Raw genomic sequence first — 20,527 nt, forward strand, 5'->3', positions numbered from 1 at the left:
GTCAGAGGACAAGAGGAATGGTCACTACATTACTAAAATGAAAAAAGTGACCATTGCCCTTTTTAAAAAAAATACAGGCTATTGAGCTAATGTGAGAAGTGGACGTTTTGGGAGATGGATAAGTCAGTGTTTCTTAAACTTTTTAAGACAGAGGAACACCAAACAATATTTTATTTTATGAGGATTACCAAGGCCTTTTTGTTGAGGGGGAAGAAAAAAGAGGTCGGGGAAAAGCTATTGAGAGGGGGGGAAAAAAAGGTTGGGGGGGAAAGTTATTGAGGGGGGAAAAAAAAGTCGCTTGTCCTTTTAAGGGCGGCAGTTTTGAAATCTGTTGTTCTCCATGGCACACCTCCGAGAGCCACGGAACACAGTTTAAGAAACACTGGATAAAGGGTTACAAATATTTCCCCATTACAAATTTTGTGTAAAAAGTTGTAAGTAGTCTGAAGTGTAATAATATATGTATTGAGAATTCATACCTTCTTTTTGATACAGTTGACCCTAGGCTGTATTGTGTTTGTCCATGGCACCACAATAACTTGTGCTCTGCATAGCAAAGTGTCCTGTCAACAATCAAGCGATCAATCAATCAATCGAAGCCAGCTTAGGCTCTTAAAACAAAAAAAATATGCCACAAACATGGAAATAGACTTGTATATAAATAAGGATGTACAATTTTAATAACCCTTGTAAACATCTTATTATTTTTGAAGCTTTATGTGAACATTGTAGAATCCATCTACCTTACCTTTGTAGATTCTTATATTGGAATCATATAATCACTTAGTTCTATTTAGCTTTAGCAAGCTGGCATGAATATCACAATTTAACTCATAACACTAATTCTCAGCACATTTCATTTCCAAAGTACTTTACAAGCATTAGCTAGTTAACACAACACTCTAGAGGGATAGGTAAACGCTGATCTCATTATCATTATTTAAGATGGGGAAACTGAAGAACAGAAAGGTTAAGGTCAAACGTTTCTGAAGTGGCCATTGTTACTGGGTGCCTTGGTGGAACTGAATTTACGGTCTCTTGCTGTAGTATTTTTCAACCCCCAGATATGAGCAGGTGGAGTGTGTGTGTGGGGAGCAACCCACCCACCACCACTCTGCTACAAATATCAGGCATTTCCCTCCCATTTCTTGAGTGTTTATTCCACACGCACTAACCCTGTAGTCAGCCCTAGCAGCACCCGACTGGCAATATGTCCCTTTGCCCCAAGTATGCCAGCCCCTCACCATAGCAGAACGTCACTTCAGCGACATCACCCTGCCCACACCCTGGTACCATTTCACCCCCTTTCCTTTTTGATCAACCACCCATGAAATGGTCAAAATTATTCCAATAGCTTTGCATTAATCAAATGGATTGCGCAGTTGGTGTGAGTTGACCAAAGCAACTCTTTCTGCTGTCCTTTAGCAATATCCTGGGTCACACACAGAACTAACGATAAAGGTAAAGATAATGCTGAGAGAGAAAAATCCCTCCGTTTATTGAGGAATAACTAGCCTTTACTAATTTGGCTTGCTATTGGCATCAACGACCATTTGAAGTTATTTAATAAAAACACCAAACCTGGGTTGCTGGTATGGTGGTGGCTATTTTTGTTTTGTTGGGATTGTTTTTTTAACAACATAGTCATTTCTGGTGCAGTTCAGTTGGCTTAACGGAGAGCCATTGTGGTGGTCTGCAGCATTCCAATCACTTACACTGTCTATTGTAGCCGCACAATATTCATTCATTTTTTTGACATTTGTCTTCGAGCAGTTTGTCTTCCTCATTTTAAATGTTATATCAAATTTTTCTCCAGCAACCACCTGAAAAATCATGAAGAAAATTGTCCTCATTAAAAGTGTTTTTATTGCAGCAGTTTCACAGATAACACAGTGCTCTAAAAACTTAACCATCCCACCAAGGATGTGAGCATAAAAACAGACCCCTTTGACAGTGAAAGAGACAATCAATATACATTTCTAATTAACCTATATTATTTACTCCCATTCCACCTCTCAAAAGCATCACAGCATTGACATTGGAGGAAACTAGCAGGTGAAAAAATCTGAGATTCACAATTTTGACTTTGTTTTACTGCGTGACTGCAGTAATATCCTTACTAATGAAAGAAATCATTCCGAGGCACCATTGTAGTGAACCAAATATAAGGAAAGGGAAGTTGGATGAGGTAAAATGAAGAGTCTGATAAATACAACTGCAGTGAAAAACAAACTATTTGTCAAGCACATGAAAGAACTAAACTGTAACAATTCATTAATGTTCCTGGGAAAGTTGATTGTTCATGTTCTTGTTATTATATAATCTTTTTTAATCATACCCAAAAGGGAGGTAGATACCTCACAACAGAAACAACAGACAAAGGATGAAATTCTGGTTTGACTGAAGTCTATGGGAGTTTGCCTCTGATTTCATCCCTGTTTTCTTCCCTAAAACTGTCCATATGCAGTTGGAGCCTCTTTAATCTGGCACTCCCTGGTCCAGGAACATATGGGGGTGGCATGATTTTAGTTAGCTGGATGTTCCCAAATTATGGGTGTGGCCAAGTTTCCTGCAGTCCCATAAAGTTTGTTTACAACCATTAGTCCGGGCTCTCAATGTTCTGTGCTGCTATTTAGTTCTAATTTGTACCTTAACATCCTCTAAGAGCCCAGTGAGCAGTGGAAGTGTTGGTAATGCTGCTGGACCATATTGACCTCTCGTGGTTCAGCAAATGAAGTGGGTTTTACCCACAAAAGCTTATGATACTATATATTTGTACTAGTCCTTAATGTGTCACAGGAATACTTGTTTTCAAATTCTTTGGTTTGGCACCAGTCAGGCCTGTAGGGTGCTGGACTAAAGAGGTTCAAGCTCTCCTAATTTCACTCATGATTTAAGAAGGGAGTTTCTAGACAATAGGAACAGAGTTAAAGAAGGAAGCACAGGTAAGATCAATAAGATTACTCTGCGAAGTAGCGCCTGCCAGGATAGGCTAGAAATATTTTTTATATTGTGATATTATATAACAAATCGATTAGTTGGCTAATTTTTTGTTGGCTTCACAGAATAAATGAGTCTTAGGACCTAATCCAGAGCCCACTGAGGTAAATGATTTAAGTTAGACTAGGAGTGTATCTACACTGAAGGGCTTAACTCAAAATAAACTACGGAAATTGAGCTACGTGAATTGCGTATCATATTTCAAAATAGGTTATTTTGAAATTGGAAGCATCCACATAGCACTTATTTTGAAATAGAGCACTGTTCCTCTGACTTCCCTTATTCCTCGTACAGTTAGGGTTATAGGAATTGGAGTAAGAAGTCCTCTAGCTTGACAGTATTTTGACGCAATTTCAAAATAACTGCCTGCTGTGTAGACGCAGACTAAGTTATTTCAGAATAGCGCTAATTATTCAAAATAGTGTTTCAGTGTAGACGTACCATAGAACAGATCAATGTCCATGTGGAGAGTGTGGATAAAGGCCTTTCGGACCATCCCATGGTAGGTTAGAAGCTGATATTTTTGGTGAAGCAGTGAAAATGAGGATAGTCATGTTTTTAAAATATACCATATATAAACTAATTTGTATTTTTCCCAGTTAGGCAGATATTTTTACCTTGAAAATTATTATAATCAGCAAGGATTTTAAGTATATCTTCCCATGGACAAAGCAGCATTTGCTAACTTAAAGCTTCAGTAATGAGTACCTAATAATGAAGCTCTCTCTACTGAAATAACTGCCTATAAATATTTTTATGGGTAAACAGAAGGCAGGAGAGAGATTGTTTAGGATGGTTAAGAGGTAAGGAGATGAGACTCAGAACAAGAAATTTTAAGTCGTTTATCAAGTATTTCCAGATAGGAAGATTTGTTAGACTGTGAAATGGTTATTATATATTTGTGCCTCTGTCTGTGAGCCTGTCTGTTCTGAATGACAAGAACTAGGACTTTAATGGCAAGAGCGTGGACCACCAAATTTGATATGCACCTTCCTCTCGTTGTAACTTAAAGTAAGATCAGTTTGGTTGTTCCAGGAAAATGGGAAGTGCTAGGAATGGGAGTGTTTTCCATTACATGGAAAGAGAGGAGCACAGAGAGGAGGGACATGATACTGAGAGTGGCCCCTGGAGGCAGCCAGCTTGCAGGGGAGAGCTATTGCTCAGTGGACTCTGGGGGCAGCCGTACTACCAAGAGAGTGGCCACTAGTGTTGGGGCTCTGCCATCTTGCTTGCCAACAGACTGGATAAGTAGTCTCTAACCCAAGTTCTTGACTGCAGCACTGCGGGGAGAGGATGGAGGAGAAAAGGCCCTTTGTGGCTGGGGAGGATGGAGAAGGGGAGGGGGAGAAAAGGCCCCTGGTAACTGGAGGGGAGAGAAGGCCCTGCTGGATGGGACACCCCCCCAAATATCTCCTTAGCTCCCACCCCTCACTCTCACACACACTCAAGCTCCCAGCTTCATGCCCTGTTCTCCCCCCATATCTCCAAAGCCCTGCCTGAGTTCTGCACCCCTACATTGCCAGCCCCCTATTCTGTAGAATCCGGGCAATGCCGGATAAGTCTTTTAGTTTATTTATATAGTTGGCAATGTTGGTTAACAGATAAGTAATATTCAGGGAACCAAATTCTATGCTGAGTTACATTGCTGTAAATCAGGAATAATTCCACTGAATTTGAGCAGAGTTACCCTCGAGAGTTACTCAGCATGTAGGTTAACAGATTCCCAAGGAAAATACTGAGCACTCCATTGCTTGGGATTTTTAAAACTGCTGTAGGATAGACAAAGGAAAATACTGGTATAGAATGCTGGCCTGGAGGATGGGCTAGGGTGGTTAAATACTGGAATAAATTGTCCAGGAAGGTTGTGGAATCTCCATCTGTGGAGATATTTAAGAGTAGGTTAGATAAATGTCTATCAGGGATGGTCTAGAGTCTAGACAGTACTAGACTAGTCCTGCCATGAGGGCAGAGGACTGAACTCGATGACCTCTCGAGGTCCCTTCCAGTGCTTATATTCTGTGATTCTGTGATCTAACTCTAACTCATAGATCTTTTCTACTTCTTATGTCGTATGAAATGATGCCAAAGGACTTGGTAAAGAGGAGGGTATAACAGACATCAGAGTCCTGAATCTGAAACCTGCCCTATTGTTTTGGGTCCAGGTCAGACAAAATATACATTGAAGGAGTTTTTTAAAAAAATATCCTTTTGGATGACTGAAATTTGTAAGAATGTGCTTTCAGTGTGATCAAAGTGGTATAAACATTGGGGTAGAAAGACCAGCTCCCAAGTTTTCAGACTCAAATCTAAACCTTAACTATGCTTCAGCCCTGACCCTTAGCATCGTTATATCTTGGCTCATCTCTATTAAATATGGAGAGGTGGTCATAAATAAAACTGCACATGAAGAGGAAAGAAGAATTCCAACCTGCACTGTGGCATGTAATAGTGCTTCAACTTTATAATAGAAGTCATCACTGCACTCTGCGTTATACTTCTCCACAGCAGCGTTCAGTGGTTCCTCCAAGTTCTTACTGTCAGCTGGGATGGGAACTGGACAGCCAGCACAAACAGGAATGCCTGAAAGAAATACCAGCGTTCAAGTAAATTGAAGAAACAAAAGATTCACTGTGCATTGGGCTCAGGTCAACCACTGAGGCAGAAATGCACTTCTGTCAGGACTGCCTAGATTTGACTCTGCTAGGTGGGACCCAGAATATTTTGAGATTTGATTTGGTAGATGTCTGTGTTGTCCTATCAATGATGTGCATAGGAAAAAAGCAGAATTTAGATGCCTGGGCATAAACAGGGCATTTGATGAATACTATGCTCCTCATAGAAATGAGAGTACAAATGGAAGGTGGCAAGTGGCTGCTGTAGAAGAAACAGCTGCACTTTTGTGATGGGCTGGACTAGAGGAAACAGGAGGCTCCCTTCATCTCTGAGATCTATGTGTGCACACTCTGTGCAATGAGTGATTCTATTTTGATGAATTATATAACCATTCCTTGAAGAAAAGCAAGTCTATGTATGGATGAGAAAGCAGCACATGCTACATATGACCCTGTACCTGAAGAACTAAATGACCCTGTACCTGGAGAACTAAAATCTTGGAACAGTAACAGACTGTGTCCCAACAGAAGACTAGAAAGAAAGGACAGTAAACAAAAAAAAAAAAAAAAAAAAAAAAGCTACCAGAGGAGAAGCTGTTCTGGATTTGGTTTTAACAAATAGGGAGGAACTAGTTGAGAACTTGAAAGTGGAAGACAGTATAGGGAACAGTGATCACGAAATAATAGAGTTCATGATCTTAAGGAAAGGTAGAAGGGAGACCAGCACAATTGAGGTAATGGATTTCAGGAAGGCAGATTTTGATAAGCTCAGAGAACTTGTAGGTAAGGTCCCATGGGAAGCAAGACTGAAGGGAAAAACAACTGAGGAGAGTTGGAAGTATTTCAAAGGGACGTTGTTAAGGGCCCAAAAGCAAACAATTCCGCTGTGTAGGAAAGATAGAAAATATGGCAAAAGACCACATTGGCTTAACAAGGAGATCTTGCACGATCTCAAAATAAAAAAGGAGTCTCATAAAAAATGGAAATTAGGACAAATAACAAAGGATGAATATAGGCAAGCAACACGGGAATGCAGGGGCAAGATTAGAAAGGCAAAGGCACAAAATGAGATCAAATTAGCTACAGGCATAAAGGGAAACAAGAAGACCTTTTATAAATACATTAAAAGCAAGAGGAAGACCAAGGACAGGGTAGGCCCACTGCTTAGTGAGGAGGGAGAAGCAGTAACAGGAAACTTGGAAATGGCGGAGATGCTCAATGACTTCTTTGTTTCGGTCTTCACCGAGAAGTCTGGAGGTGTGCCTAACGTAGTGAATACAAGCAGAGAGAGGGTAAGTTTAGAAGATAGGATACACAAAGAACAAGTTAAAAATCACTTAGGAAAGTTAGATGTCAGCAAGTCACCAGGTCCTGATGAAATGCATCCCAGGATACTCAAGGAGCTGATAGAGGAGGTATCTGAGCCTTTAGCTATGATCTTTGAAAAATCATGGCAGACAGGGGAGATTCCAGAAGACTGGAAAAGGGCAAATATTGTGCCCATCTATAAAAAGGGGAATAAGAACAACCCAGGAAACTATAGACCGGTCAGTTTAACGTCTGTCCCAGGGAAGATAATGGAGCAGGTAATTAAGGAAATCATATGCAAACACTTGGAAGGTAATAAAGTGATAGGGAATAGCCAGCATGGGTTTGTGAAGAACAAGTCATGCCAAACTAATCTGATAGCTTTCTTTGATAAGATAACGAGCCTTGTGGATAAGGGAGAAGCGGTGGATGTCATATACCTAGACTTTAGTAAGGCATTTGATACGGTCTCGCATGATATTCTTATTGATAAACTAGGCAAATATAACTTAGATAGGGCCACGATAAGGTGGGTGCATAATTGGCTGGATAACCATAGTCAGAGAGTGGTTGTTAACGGTTCTAAATCCTGCTGGAAAGGGATAACAAGTGGAGTTCCTCAAGGGTCTGTTTTGGGACCCATACTGTTCAATATCTTCATCAATGATGTAGATATTGGGATAGAGAGTACGCTTATTAAGTTTGCAGATGATACCAAACTGGGTGGGGTTGCGACTTCTTTGGAGGATAGGGACATAATTCAGAATGACCTTAGCAAGTTAGAGAAATGGTCGGAGGTAAACAGGATGAGGTTTAATAGAGAGAAATGCAAAGTGCTCCACTTAGGAAGGAACAATCAGTTCCATACATACAAGATGGGAAGCGACTGTCTAGGAAGGAGCATGGCAGAAAGGGATCTAGGGGTCATAGTGGACCACAAGTTGAATATGAGTCAACAGTGTGATGCTGTTGCAAAAAAAGCAAATATGATTCTAGGTTGTATTAACAGGTGTGTTGTAAGCAAAACTCGTGAAGTCATTCTGCCGCTCTACTCTGCACTAGTTAGGCCTCAGCTGGAGTACTGTGTCCAGTTCTGGGCGCCACATTTCAAGAAAGATGTGGAGAAATTGGAAAGGGTACAGAAAAGAGCGACAAGAATGATTAAAGGTTTAGAGAACATGACCTATGAAGCCAGGCTTCATGAACTGGGCTTGTTTAGTTTGGAAAAAAGAAGATTAAGGGGGGACATGATAGCGGCTTTCAAATATCTAAAAGGGTGTCACAAGGAGGAAGGAGAAAATTTGTTCCTCTTGGTTTCTGAGGACAGGACAAGGAGTAATGGGCTTAAAGTGCAGCAGGGGAGGTTTAGATTGGACATTAGGAAAAAATTCCTAACTGTCAGGGTGGTCAAATATTGGAATAAATTGCCAAGGGAGGTGGTGGAATCTCCCTCTCTGGAGATATTTAAGAACAGGTTAGATAGACATCTGTCAGGGATGGTGTAGACGGAGCTTGATCCTGCCTTGAGGGCGGGGGGCTGGACTCGATGACCTCTCGAGGTCCCTTCCAGTCCTATGATTCTATGATTCTATGAAAATGCTCTTGTTAGGGGTATGGTGCTGGGTAATAATGAATGAGGTGTAAGTGGGGTAAGTAACCCTGAAAAGAAACTAAGTTTCTGTGTTATTAAATGCAAGAGTAGAACGGTGACAGTGATGTAACAAGAAATAAAAGCAGCGATACCACTAGATCAGGGGTGGGCAAATCTTTTGGCCCAATGGTTACACATAGTATGGAAATTGTATAGAGAGCCATAAATGCTCACAAAATTGGGGTTAGGGTGTGGGAAGGACTGAGGGGTCTGGCTGGGTGTGTGGGCACTGGAGTGAGGCTGGGGATGAGGAACCTGGGGTGCAGAAGGGTGCTCTGGATGGGACAGAGGGGTTCAGGGAGCAGGAGTGGGATCAGGGCTATGTCAGGGGGTTGGGATGCAGGGTGAGTCTCAGGGGCACCGGCTCTGTCCTGTGCTTACCTCAAGCAGCTCCCAGAAGCAGTGGCAAGTCCTCCTCCTAGTGGGTTCCTAGGTGGAGGTGTGGCCAAGCAACTCTGTGTGCTGCCCACCTCTCCCTCCCCTCCCCCTCATCTGCCAGTGCTGCCCTAGCAGCTCTCACAACAGCTTCTTCGGGCAGGAGAATTGCATGGACCCTTCTGGTTTCCCTTTCATGCAGGAACTGGAAGGCGGGGCATGCTTCTAGGAGCTCCACAGAGTCATGCCATGTGTGAAGAAGGCAAACCCCAGACCTTGTTTCCCATGGGATCTTGAGGGCCAGATTAAAATAGCTGATGGGCTGGATGAGGCCCACAGGCTGTCATTTGCCCTCCCCTGCACTAGCTGAATTCTTGAGTCCAGTTGACAAGCTGTAAGTGGCTCTGGCTCTTTAATCTAAGGAGGTGATGCACATACAAAACCCAGTTGTGAATGTGGAGTTCTTGGTGAAAGTTCTTTAAATCAGTAGTTCTCAATCTTTTCAGATTACTTCACTCCTGGCAGGAGTCTGATTTGTCTTGCGCACTCCAGTTTCACCTCACTTAAAAACTACTTGCTTATCAAATCAGACTTAAAAATACAAGTGTGGTGAGAGGACTGCACAGTATGCAAGCACTTCCCCTCACACCCTTAGCATCTGGGGAATGAATGGGATGAAAAGCTAGCTGCGTCCCAGAGTGCACAGTTTTTGCGGCCTCCCCCACCATGCACTTGAAATGGTGCCCTTGTGGTGTGCCTTCTGCCTTCCCTGTGCTCCAGGACTGAGGAGGCTGGGGCTGCATGCTCTCCTCTCTTCCTGGTGTGCCAGCCCCAGGATGCTGAAGCTGTGTGCCACCTGCCCTCCTTATTCTCTGGGGCTGGGGAGGCTGAGGTCTTGTGCCATTCACCCTCCCTGTGCTCTGAGCTGGGAAGTTTGGGGCACTTCTCCCCTCCTTATGCTGCAAGGGGTTGAACCCATTGGTGGGGGACAGGAGAGCAGCTTGACTCCCATTGTGGGTGGAGCCTTAGCAAAAGGGGCAGGGCTAGAGGTGGGGCTGAGGGCTTATCAACCATCTATGACAGAAGTATAAACAAGTCATTGTATACATTTTCACTTTGTACCCACGTCAGTAATGATTTTTAGGTAGCTTGCTGTAAACTAGGGAAATATTTAGAAGAGCTGATGTAGCCCCTAGAAATAAATAAATAAAAATGAAATAAAGCTTAGGGGGACAATTATACTCTCTGAGCTGTGCTACTGATCTTCATGGTGGGATTGCTCTTGCATTTAACCCTGCAGACCCCATTCAGGGTTTAGAGGCCTGCTTCACATATCATAGAATTTTGGGAATGTAAAGATCAGAGAAGAGAATTTCCCCCTGGATTTTCAATACTTTGTAGGAAATGAGAAGATTATTTGTTAAATTTCCATTATAGGGGGGCAGAAGCCTTATTGTTTTGCTGTACGAGCAGATTTGCTTTCCCCCTCCCATGTTTTTTTTTTTAGTCCCTTGGCATTTTTATTGTACAACTATCTGCAATTGTAGTAAACCATTAGCAGTTTTCAGCTGACACATGATCACCACGTACCTATAAACTGGCATTTCTGTGCAACATTTGCAATTGTGTTACTGAGATCCACATATATCTTGGCTCCACAGCGACCGATATGCTGGGTTGGGAGAAAAAAACCTCTTAATTTTCTCTTAGAAATACTCAGTGAGCATATTTGTAAATGTCCTGATGGCCTCCTTCATAGCAAACAAACACTGGGTCATGCAGAGAGAGATGAGAGGTCAATTTGTGGTGTCTTGTACACTGATCAGTCTCCATTGTCTCCAGAGAATTTTCTCCTGATCTACACTGATCTGAATGCACCTTCAAAAGCAAGTCCAGTGATTTCTGATCAGGAGAAAAGATGACCCTGGGAAATCCACCAGAGAAAATGGAAGAGGCCTTTATAGATAGATATTGATGAAAGATTAATGGGGCTGCTTTCATCTTTGTCTTGAAAGGTACTGAACAACTCCCTTGACTCCCTTTGACTTGAATGGGAACTTAGAATGTTTAATAAGTACAGAATCATACTCTTGGGGGATGTCTGCACTACAGTATAAGTCCAGGGTTTAAACTCAGGCTCAAGCCTTCCCTTCCTTCTGACCACACACAAACAGTGCTAACCCAAGATTCACACTCTGCAACCCCCTTGGTGTTTCAAAGGGGCAGCACCGTGGAGACCGGGGTCAGCTTGGGACTCCCCAGATGACCCTGGGTTCTGGGGAAGTGCCATGCTGAACCCGAGGTCAGCTGGGGACTACCCAGCTCATCCTGGGTTCCACTGAAATGCTGTGCGAAACCCGAGGTCAGCTGGACACCAGGCTCTGTGTGGCATTTCAAACCAGCAGTGCCGCATGGAGCTCGGGTCAGCAGCAGACTCTGAGTTCCCCACTGGCCCCAGGCTCCATGACGGCACTTCCGCTTCGAAATGCACAAGAGCCCCTGCTGGCGATTCTTGTATATTTCAAAGCAGGCATTCCCGCTGGCCCTGGGCTGCACATGGAGTTCCATGTTCCTCCTTTAAAATGTACGAGAGTCCCAGTGGGGGCTCTTGTACATTTCAAAGGAAGAATGCGGAAGTGCCTGTCAAGTAGTCAATGGAAATTCCATTGACTACTTGACTAGTCAATTAACTGCAACTTAACATCCTTAGTCTACAATACACCATTACATCAAGATAACTAGTGTTATTTTGAAATAACAATGTGAATGTCTACACAGCCATTCCATTATTTCAAAATAATTTTGAAATGACAGACAGCTTATTCTGAAATCTGTAAACCTCATTGTCGAGGAATAACCCCTATTCCAAAATAGCTATTTTGAAATAAGTCATGTGTAGACACTCCAATGCAGCTATTTAGAAATAGCCCTTCACCAGGGCCATTTTGTCATTCCTTCCCAATGTCTCCTGGGGCTCTGAATCAAGATAGCACATATACATTAGGGAAGCCTTCCTCTGACTAATTTTGAGGCTTCTCTGCAGTGTAGACGTTCTATTTCAAAATAAGCTATTTCAGAATAACTATTCTGGAATAGCTTATTTTGAAATAGCTATGCAGCATAGACATACCCTAAGGGAGACATGAGAGAGGTCTATAAAACCATGATGGGTGTGAAATAAGTGAATAAAGAAAAGTTATTTACTTGTTCCCATAACATAAGAACTAGGGGTCACCAAATGAAATTAATAGGTAACAGGTTTAAAACAAACAAAAGTTTTTCTTCACACAGCACACTGTGGAACTCTTTGCCAGAGGATGTTGTGAAGACCAGGACTTTAACAGGGTTCAGAAAAGAATTAGGTAAATTCCTGGAGGTTAGGTCCATCAATGGCTATTAGCCTCTGTTTGTCAGGCTGGAAGTGGATGACAGGAAAGGGATCACTTGATGATTACCTGTTCTGTTCATTCACTGTGGGGCATCTGCACTGGCTGCTGTTGGAAGACAGGATATTGGGCTAGATGGATCTTTGGTCTGACCCAGTATGGCCATTCTTATTTTTGATGAGACTGGCTCTAAATGGGCATTTGCAAATATTTCAGAGCCATGGCCTTTGTAGGCTTTAATTTAGCAAAAGACTTCAACATTGTGCTTAAATCCACTCCTAAGGAGCATAACATTTAAGCACGTTTAACTTTAAGCCTGTGCTAAATTCTATTAACATTAAGGGTATGGCTACACAGCAGTAAAATGGGCATGGCTGAGTTATGTCAGCTGACTTGAACTTGCAGGGCCAGGCTATATCTACATTACAGCTCAAATTGATTCTCTGACATTGTTCCACTAGCTGTTGATTTAGCGGGTCTAATTAAGACCTGCCAAATCCAACACAGATCACTCTCTTATTGACCCTATTACTCTTCCTTGGATAAGAAAAGCAAAGGAAGTCAACAGGAGAATTACTCGTCACCCTCTCGCAGTGTAGAGTCCGTGGTAACTTACTGAAGGTATATCGACTCTAGCTATGTTAATTACATAACTAGATTTGCATAGCTTAAGTCAATTTTCTGTTGTACAGTAGTGTAGTTGTAGTCTCTGAGGGTACGTCTAAACTACATGGCTCCATCGACGGAGCCATGTAGATTAGTGTACTTGAAAAAGGGAAATGAAGTGGTGATTTAAATAATTGCCGCTTCATTTAAATCAAAATGGCCACCGCGCTGCGCCGATCAGCTGATTGTTGGCACAGTGTGGCAGTCTAGATGGGGATCGGCCGACCCCAGAACCCTTCATCGGCAGACCCTGTAAGCCTCATTTCACGAGCCATAAAGGATCTGCCGATGAAGGGTTCTGGGGTTGGCAGATCCCCGTCTAGACTGCCGCCCTGTGCCGACAATCAGCTGATCGATGCAGCGCGACGGCCATTTTGATTTAAATTAAAATTATTTAAATCGCCGCTTCATTTCCCTTTGCCATCCTGCCTAATCTACATGGCTCCATCAATGGAACCATGTAGTTTAGACACACCCTAGTTTAGACTGCATACAGGGCAATAGAATTGCAGGGTAGACATTGGGCTTGGAGTGGCGTCTGGGCTCTGGAACCCAGCCAAAGTCTAGACAATTAGGCTGTATTTTTACAGCAGTCCGTTCAAGCTTCATGAGCCTGAGTCAGCGGACACAGACCAGCCACAGGTGCTTTACTGCAGTGTACAAATACCTTAAGTCAGGCAGGTGCTTAAGTACTTTCCTGAATCAGAATCTCAGTAATTAATTACCAACATAAGAAGTTTTGATAAACTGGATGTGAATATCACTTACACCTCCAGGAATGGGTTTGCACTCAGGTCTTAACTTAGGAAAATGATGCTTGGAGCAATTAGTCTCCTTGATTTCATACTCAAATGCATAATTCCGTCCAGCCACCACCTGGAACAAATATTTAGGAAATAATTCAATATATATTTAAAAGAAAAATGATTAAAATCACCACATAAAATATAAGATAACACTGCACATCTGTAATGACTTCCAATATAAGTGTTTCAAATTGCTCAGCTGCCATTCAGGCACACAACTGCCCAGTGCAGCAGGAAAATATAATTCTCATTTTACAGACAGATAAACTGTGACTATGTCTAGACTGCAGGCTTCTTTTGGAAGAAGCTTTTCTGAAAGAGATCAAGGACTTAACAAGTCTTTGAACTTTCTCACCCATTACCAAGACAGTTTCCCCAATTATCACCTGTAATACCATTAACTCACAAACATCCCACTCTCCCTACCTTTAATATCAGCAATTCACAGACACTTACCTTCCTTCCTCCCCCTTCCCACCCCCCCGCATCCTCCTTCTGTTCTGCAATGTGATTTGTCCTTTTCATATTTGTTCATTTTTTAAAATTGTATCCTTTGGTATATATGGTTGTGACTACTTTCTTCCACTATTTGATCTGAGGAAGTGGGTCTGGCCCACGAAAGCTCATCATCTAATAAACCATCCTGTTAGTCTTTAAAGTGCTACATTGTCCTGCATTATCTTCCAAAAAAGCTTCTTCCAAAAGAGTGTGTCCACACAGCAAAAGCGCAATGAAAAAGCGATCTGCCTTTTCGAAAGATAGCGTTCACACTGAATGGATGCTATCTCTCATTTAAGCTCTGATTGCTAAGGACAGAGTTGCCACCAGGGCACCTGTGCTTTTTCCTCTTCTTCTTTCAGAAGAATTCTCTCTTCCCCGTTCACACACGCCTTTTTCCAAAAGAGCTCTTTCACAAAAAGGCTTCTTCCTTGTAGAAAGATGTTTACCAATGTCAGAAAAACCCCTCTGTTGTTTCGATTTTTTTTCAAAAGAACGCGATTGCAGTGTGAACGTAAATAAAGTTTTTTTCAGAAAAACAGCCATTTTCCCAAAAAACCTCCACAGTGTAGACATAGCCTGAGTCACAGAGATGAGCCGTGAAATTGGTAACCAGATTCAGGTTCAGATTCCAACCTCTTCTGTCCCAACGTCACAGTGCAGGGTTTCCTACATCTTAATTTGAAGTATCTGGTACTGGCTACATGGCTAGAGGGTTCTGGTCTGGTGGTGCAATTGCTATGTTCCTAGGTATCGCACATCACATAATACTACTTTGAGGTGTAGGTGTCATTTATTACCAGGTGTGCTGCAGTTATTGTTACGAGGAATTGTGTCTGCCTTGGGCATTTTCTGACTTCTGTCTTGTTCAGGGTTTTCATCACTTTCTTGTTTGTGAAATGGGACTTTTGAATAATATCTGCTTTAAAGGTGATACCTTTAGGTGTACCTAATTCACATGAATTCCAAGTGAATCCCAAATCCATCCTCTGACCTGGACTCAAGGGCTGTTTCTAGACTGGCCAGTTTTTCCAGAAAATCAGCCGCTTTTCCGGAAAAACTTGCCAGCTGTCTATACTGGCTGCTTGAATTTCCACGAAAGCACTGATGATCTCATGTAAGATTGTCAGTGTTTTTGCGGAAAAGCGTCCGTGCCAATCTAGACGCTCTTTTCCGAAAATGCTTTTAACGGAAAACTTTTCCGTTAAAAGCATTTCTGGAAAATCATGCCAGTCTAGACGTAGCCAAGATGTAAGGATGCAGCTCACTGCTTGTGGCTACTGCTCCCAACTTTTGGAAGAGCAGGGTAGCCTTATCCTTGCTGCATCACCATGGACACTATCCCATTGACTTCAGTGGGCTTTGGATCAATCCCCATATGCAGAAGTGATAGAGATGCTGAATCAACATAAGAATGCATTGTATTTCTTCCTAGTCCACCCCAATAAAATCCTTTGACTAGTTTATTCTAGTCGGACACAAAAGGCCATTCAGAGTCCATAGATGGTGTGGCAATCTCCTCTCCAGCAGGTACAACATAGCCCCCTTGGAGTAAGGAATATGTCTTGTGGCTAAGGTGACCGATGGAATTAACAAATGGAGGGTGGAAATTGGTTTCTTAATACAATTGATTTGCCTCATGATATTTTGAGGAAGTTAAACACTTGCTCAAACTGACTTGGGGAAGAACACACAGATAAATGAACACAAATATGCACAGGAAAAGGATACATAGCTTGCATCAAGTTATATAATACTTAAAATCAAACCAGAAACATGTCTATGAGCTCTGTCATACCAATGCCTAAGCTGAGTCGCTCGCACAGCTATGTAGCCTTTTCATGGAATAGAAACTGGCATGGAATCTGGGGGATTTGAAGGTGTATTCCTTGTACAAGTTGAACCTCTCTAGTCCAGAGCTCTCCGGTCCAAAAACATGCGTCATCCAACTCCATCATCCGGACAGGTCCCAAGAGGGCTGGATTAGAGAGGCTTAACGTGTATGCACAAAATTCCATCTGAAGACCAAAATGCAAAATCCATTTCTATCTCACAGGTGGAGTGTAGGCCTTTTATTTTTCTGAACCGCTTTCTTCATTAGCCTTCTTTAAACCACAAACAATACCAGTTGCTGACAATAAATGTTGGCAATGCACAGGCTGGGTGACAGGAAGTAGAATGGGTCAGGCAAAGGGGGAGAATTATCCTAGGCCCTAGCGATTTTAAAGAGCCTGGGACTCCTGGCTGCTGCCGATTTTCAGTGGGTGGGGGGCTGCATGGTGTGTTACAGGTGGTGCTCCTGGCTGCTCCTTCCCCACCCCTTCTGCTCGAGGCCCCATCCCTTATAAGAGCACAGAGCCATACCCACTCTACCCTGCCTATCGGCCTTCTGTGGCTGTCGGCTCTCCTGGTAATGTGTGCAGCTGAACCAGTGCTACTCAGTGAAATTGAAGACAAGGACAAACTACATGCAGTAGCAATTCAGAAGCCAGTGGTACAACCACTGAAAACCAGGCATTTAGGCTTTTTGTAGGAATTAAGTGTTATTTTTATATCACATATGTTACTACTGTAAAATGGAACTTACTGCTTGCAGGTAGATAGATATAAATAACCAAAGTATCTTATTTTAATAAATACGCAAAAAAATGCCTGCTATACAAACCTGCGTGGCAGCCTTTATTATTTGACCCACTTCATAAAGAGAAGAGTGGTTACTCTGATTGTTAAAGATCTCAATAGCACGTCTCACAACATGTGAAAGTTCCGTGTCATCTACTTGTATAGGTTGAAAGGCTCCAACTAACACACGTTTTCCTGAAAACAACAAACCAACCAAAAATTCAGCTTTTTGCTTAGTATAACAGCCTTCTGATTTTTTTTGTGAACAAGAGAGAGAGTTTGAGGAGGAAATATCCTCACTTCTTTTAATTGGCAAAGAGCTGGGACAACAAAACACAGATCCAGCCCCCCTGACATTTATGGTGGTCAGAGTCTGGCTTCTGGGCTCAGTTCAGTATAGCTGTAGGGGGCACCTTTGAAAATCTGGATCCAGATCTGAGTACAGATGCCAAACTCTTCACCCCACCCAAATTCAGGAGTTTTAGGATTGAAGGTTTTGTTTCAGGCTCTTCTCTACTTTTAATGTAAAAATACAGCATGCATCTTTGCAAGAGAGGAAGTCATCTATCAGCCCGGGAGATTCCCTAGGAGATTGTGGTTTTTACCAGAGAGTTCACAACCAGTGCGCAGCAGTTTGTGCTCCACACTATACTGCAATGGAAAACTCAACATTAACATTTCAACTGGCACCTTTGGAGGTAAGCCACTGTAATTTGGAGCTCCTGATACTCTTAGCTGCATTGTCTGAACTGCTCCCACAATGGCTGTCAAGCGCTTACAAGGTGGAATCAACGTCCAGGCACCACAAAGCTGGACTAGATTTGAATGGGCAATCTGGAAGGAGGAGTCTCCGAATTCTGTTTCCTGCCACTAATCTTAATAACTCCGCTTCCTGCCTTGTAAGCGTGGGTTGGATTTTCATAAATTAATTTCATAGTTTAGTGCATAAATTAAATTTGTAATTCAGTGACCTTGAGAACTGATGTGACACAATATCAGATCTCAATGGAATTTAAGTGTAATCAGTGAGCCAGATTTACTCCAGCCAAGGATCTGACCCAATATCTACATAAGGACAAGTGGAACAGTTCCATTGGTGAAAGCTCACTAAGTAGAGACAGAGCTGTGAAATCCTTCACCAGACTGACCTGATTGTTTACCTCTTCCTCTAGGCATCATAGGACATGTTCCTCTCACTGGTATAAAAGTGCAGTAAGACTTCTTTAAGTAATTGCCCTATTCCTACTTTCTGTCAGTGTAGCTGACTCTATTTTCAGTGTGCACTCACAAACCAGAACGTACAAACCATCCCACCCATCCTGTTCAAAAGTGAGTGAGACCTTATCTACAATTTTAGCTCTTTTTGCAGGCAATGGAAAACATCTACACTTTTTTGCAAAACTTCACCTGTGCCTCCGATGCTGGACTGATGGGCTGTGTCTACACTGGCATGAATTTCCGGAACTGCTTAAAACGGAATACTATTCCGTTTTCAGTTTTCCGGAAAAGGAGCGTCTACATTGGCAGGCTGCTTTTCCGGAAAAGCCCTTTTTCCGGAAAAGCGTCTGTGGCCAATGTAGACGCGTTTTTCCGGAAAAGAGCCCCGATCGCCATTTTCGCGATCGGGGCTTTTTTCCTGAAAAGACTATTGGGCTGTCTACACTGGCGCTTTTCTGGAACAGTGTTCCGGAATAAGGACTTATGCCCGAGCGGGAGCAGAATAGTTTTTCCGGAATAGCGGCTGATTTTGTACAGTAGAGCATCGTTGCTTTTCCAGAAATTCAAGGGCCAGTGTAGACAGCTCGCAGCTTATTCCGGAAAATCAGCCGCTTTTCCGGAATAAGTGGCCCAGTGTAGACACAGCCATGATGTTTGTAAAATCCCAGGGCTGGAAGGGACCTCAGGAGGTCATCGAATCCAGCCCCCTGCCCAAAGCAGGACCAGTCCCAACTAAATCATCCCAGCCAGGGCTTTGTCGAGCCAGGAATTAAAAACCTTTAGGGATGGAGATTCTGCCACCTTCCTAGGTAACGCACTCCAGTGCTTCACCACTTTCTTATAGATTGGACCTCGCTTGTCTGGCACCCTCGGGACCTGACTTGTCCTGAATGAAGGGATTTGCCAGACCAGGGAAGGTCTTTCTCCTCCTGGTTTGTGTTGGCACTGGATTAGGGCTCCAGCCTGTCCCCATTGCTGACCCAACCTCCCAGGGTGCTCTAGATGCTGCTCACAACTGCTGCTGCCGGAGCAGAGCGCCACTGCCGGAGTTCTGCAGCTGGGGCAGAGCTCCTCAGCCACCTGGTTCCACGATGGAAGCTGCACAGCCGGGGCCATAAAGGCACCGCCATCTGATGATGGAGCTGGAGTTGCACAGTTGAGGCAGAGCTCAGCAGTTGCCTGGCTCCAGGGCTGGAGCTGCACAGCCAAGACTGGGGCAGAGGGCTGGGAACAGAGTTCCCTGGCCGCTGTTGGGGCTGGAGCTCCATGGCCACTGCTGGGGCCAAAACTCCCTGCTGTGCTGCCCATTTCCTTCTTCCCCATACACACACTGGCTTGTCAGTGCCCTGTAATGTGCTCCTGCCCCGCCACCAGGCCTCCCTTTTCCTGGGCTTTGTAGTCCAGGAACATCCATGGTCCAGCATGGGCCACGGATGTTGCCGGACTAGGGACTCCTAGTTAAGGGAGGTACAACCTTTAGTGAAATAGTTTTTCCTAATATCCAACCTAGTCCTCCTCCACATTCAATTAAAGGTAGACTTTTAGCTCTCCAAACAATGCAATCAAATGCATCCATTCCTTAAGTTAACCAAGGGATGCACATTAACCTTACTGGCTGCTAGATGTCACCATTGCCCTACAAATGCATCTGATAGAAAATATAATTTAGTATGAGGCCTGGAGGCTGTAGTTTGCCTGCCCCTGCACTAGAGGGATTCTTGAGTCTAGTTCACAGTCGTGCACCATCTACCACCCTTGTTCTTCAGGGCTGGGGAGGCTATGGTACACGTGCCTGCCCTGCTCCCCTCCCCATAGTGGACCATGCGCATGGCCATATTCACCCTCACGTTGTTTTAGTCCATGTCTCTGCTTGTGTCCTGCTCCACACACCGTGTCGTGTCCGTGCCCATTTCCATGTTCTGGCTCACATCCAGTATCATGTTTGTCCCCCTGTTCATGTGCAGAGGGCAAGAGGAATGATTACAACATTACTAACTTGAAAAAAAATGACCACTTGCTTTTAAAAAAAAATGCAGGCTACTGAGCTAATGTGAGAAGTGGATGTTATGGAAGCCCGATAAAGGGTTACAAATATTTCCCCATTACAAATTTTGTGTAAAGAGTTGTAAGTAGTCTGAAGTGAAATAATATATGTATTAAGAATTCATACCTTCTCTTTCACGCAGTTAACTGTAGGCCTTAGTGTGTTTGTCCAGGGCATCACGTGAACATGTGCTCTGCACAGCAAAGTGTCCTGCCAACAATCAATCAAACAATCGATCAAAGCCAACATGGGCTCTTAAAACAAAAAAATAAGCCACAAACATGGGAATAGACTTGTATAGAAATAAGGACATACAATTTTAATAACCCTTTTAAACATAT

The 20,527-nt window shown here is 43.2% G+C and overlaps 1 protein-coding gene and 1 long non-coding RNA gene across 3 annotated transcripts in view; one reads left to right on the plus strand and one right to left on the minus strand.

The window, feature by feature from the left end:
• LOC142830805 (uncharacterized) overlaps positions 1 to 20,527 on the plus strand; it is a 119,930-nt gene that overhangs the window by 20,430 nt on the left and 78,973 nt on the right. The window lies entirely within an intron of this gene.
• LOC102454693 (uncharacterized) overlaps positions 1 to 20,527 on the minus strand; it is a 45,052-nt gene that overhangs the window by 3,006 nt on the left and 21,519 nt on the right. Inside the window, exons 9-16 of one of the 2 annotated variants that reach the window (XM_075938067.1) lie at positions 20,313 to 20,396; positions 19,990 to 20,092; positions 16,968 to 17,119; positions 13,767 to 13,874; positions 10,537 to 10,618; positions 5,429 to 5,580; positions 1,716 to 1,823; positions 480 to 563 (exon numbers count right to left, since the gene is read on the minus strand). In XM_075938067.1, the coding sequence (XP_075794182.1) occupies positions 480 to 563; positions 1,716 to 1,823; positions 5,429 to 5,580; positions 10,537 to 10,618; positions 13,767 to 13,874; positions 16,968 to 17,119; positions 19,990 to 20,092; positions 20,313 to 20,396 (873 nt within the window). Of the gene's footprint in view, positions 1 to 479; positions 564 to 1,715; positions 1,824 to 5,428; positions 5,581 to 10,536; positions 10,619 to 13,766; positions 13,875 to 16,967; positions 17,120 to 19,983; positions 20,093 to 20,312; positions 20,397 to 20,527 lie in introns of both variants that reach the window. The other variant, XM_075938066.1, reaches the window with a different exon arrangement.

This window comes from Pelodiscus sinensis, chromosome 10 (assembly GCF_049634645.1).
Source record: "Pelodiscus sinensis isolate JC-2024 chromosome 10, ASM4963464v1, whole genome shotgun sequence".
NCBI classification, from domain to species: Eukaryota; Metazoa; Chordata; order Testudines; family Trionychidae; genus Pelodiscus; species Pelodiscus sinensis.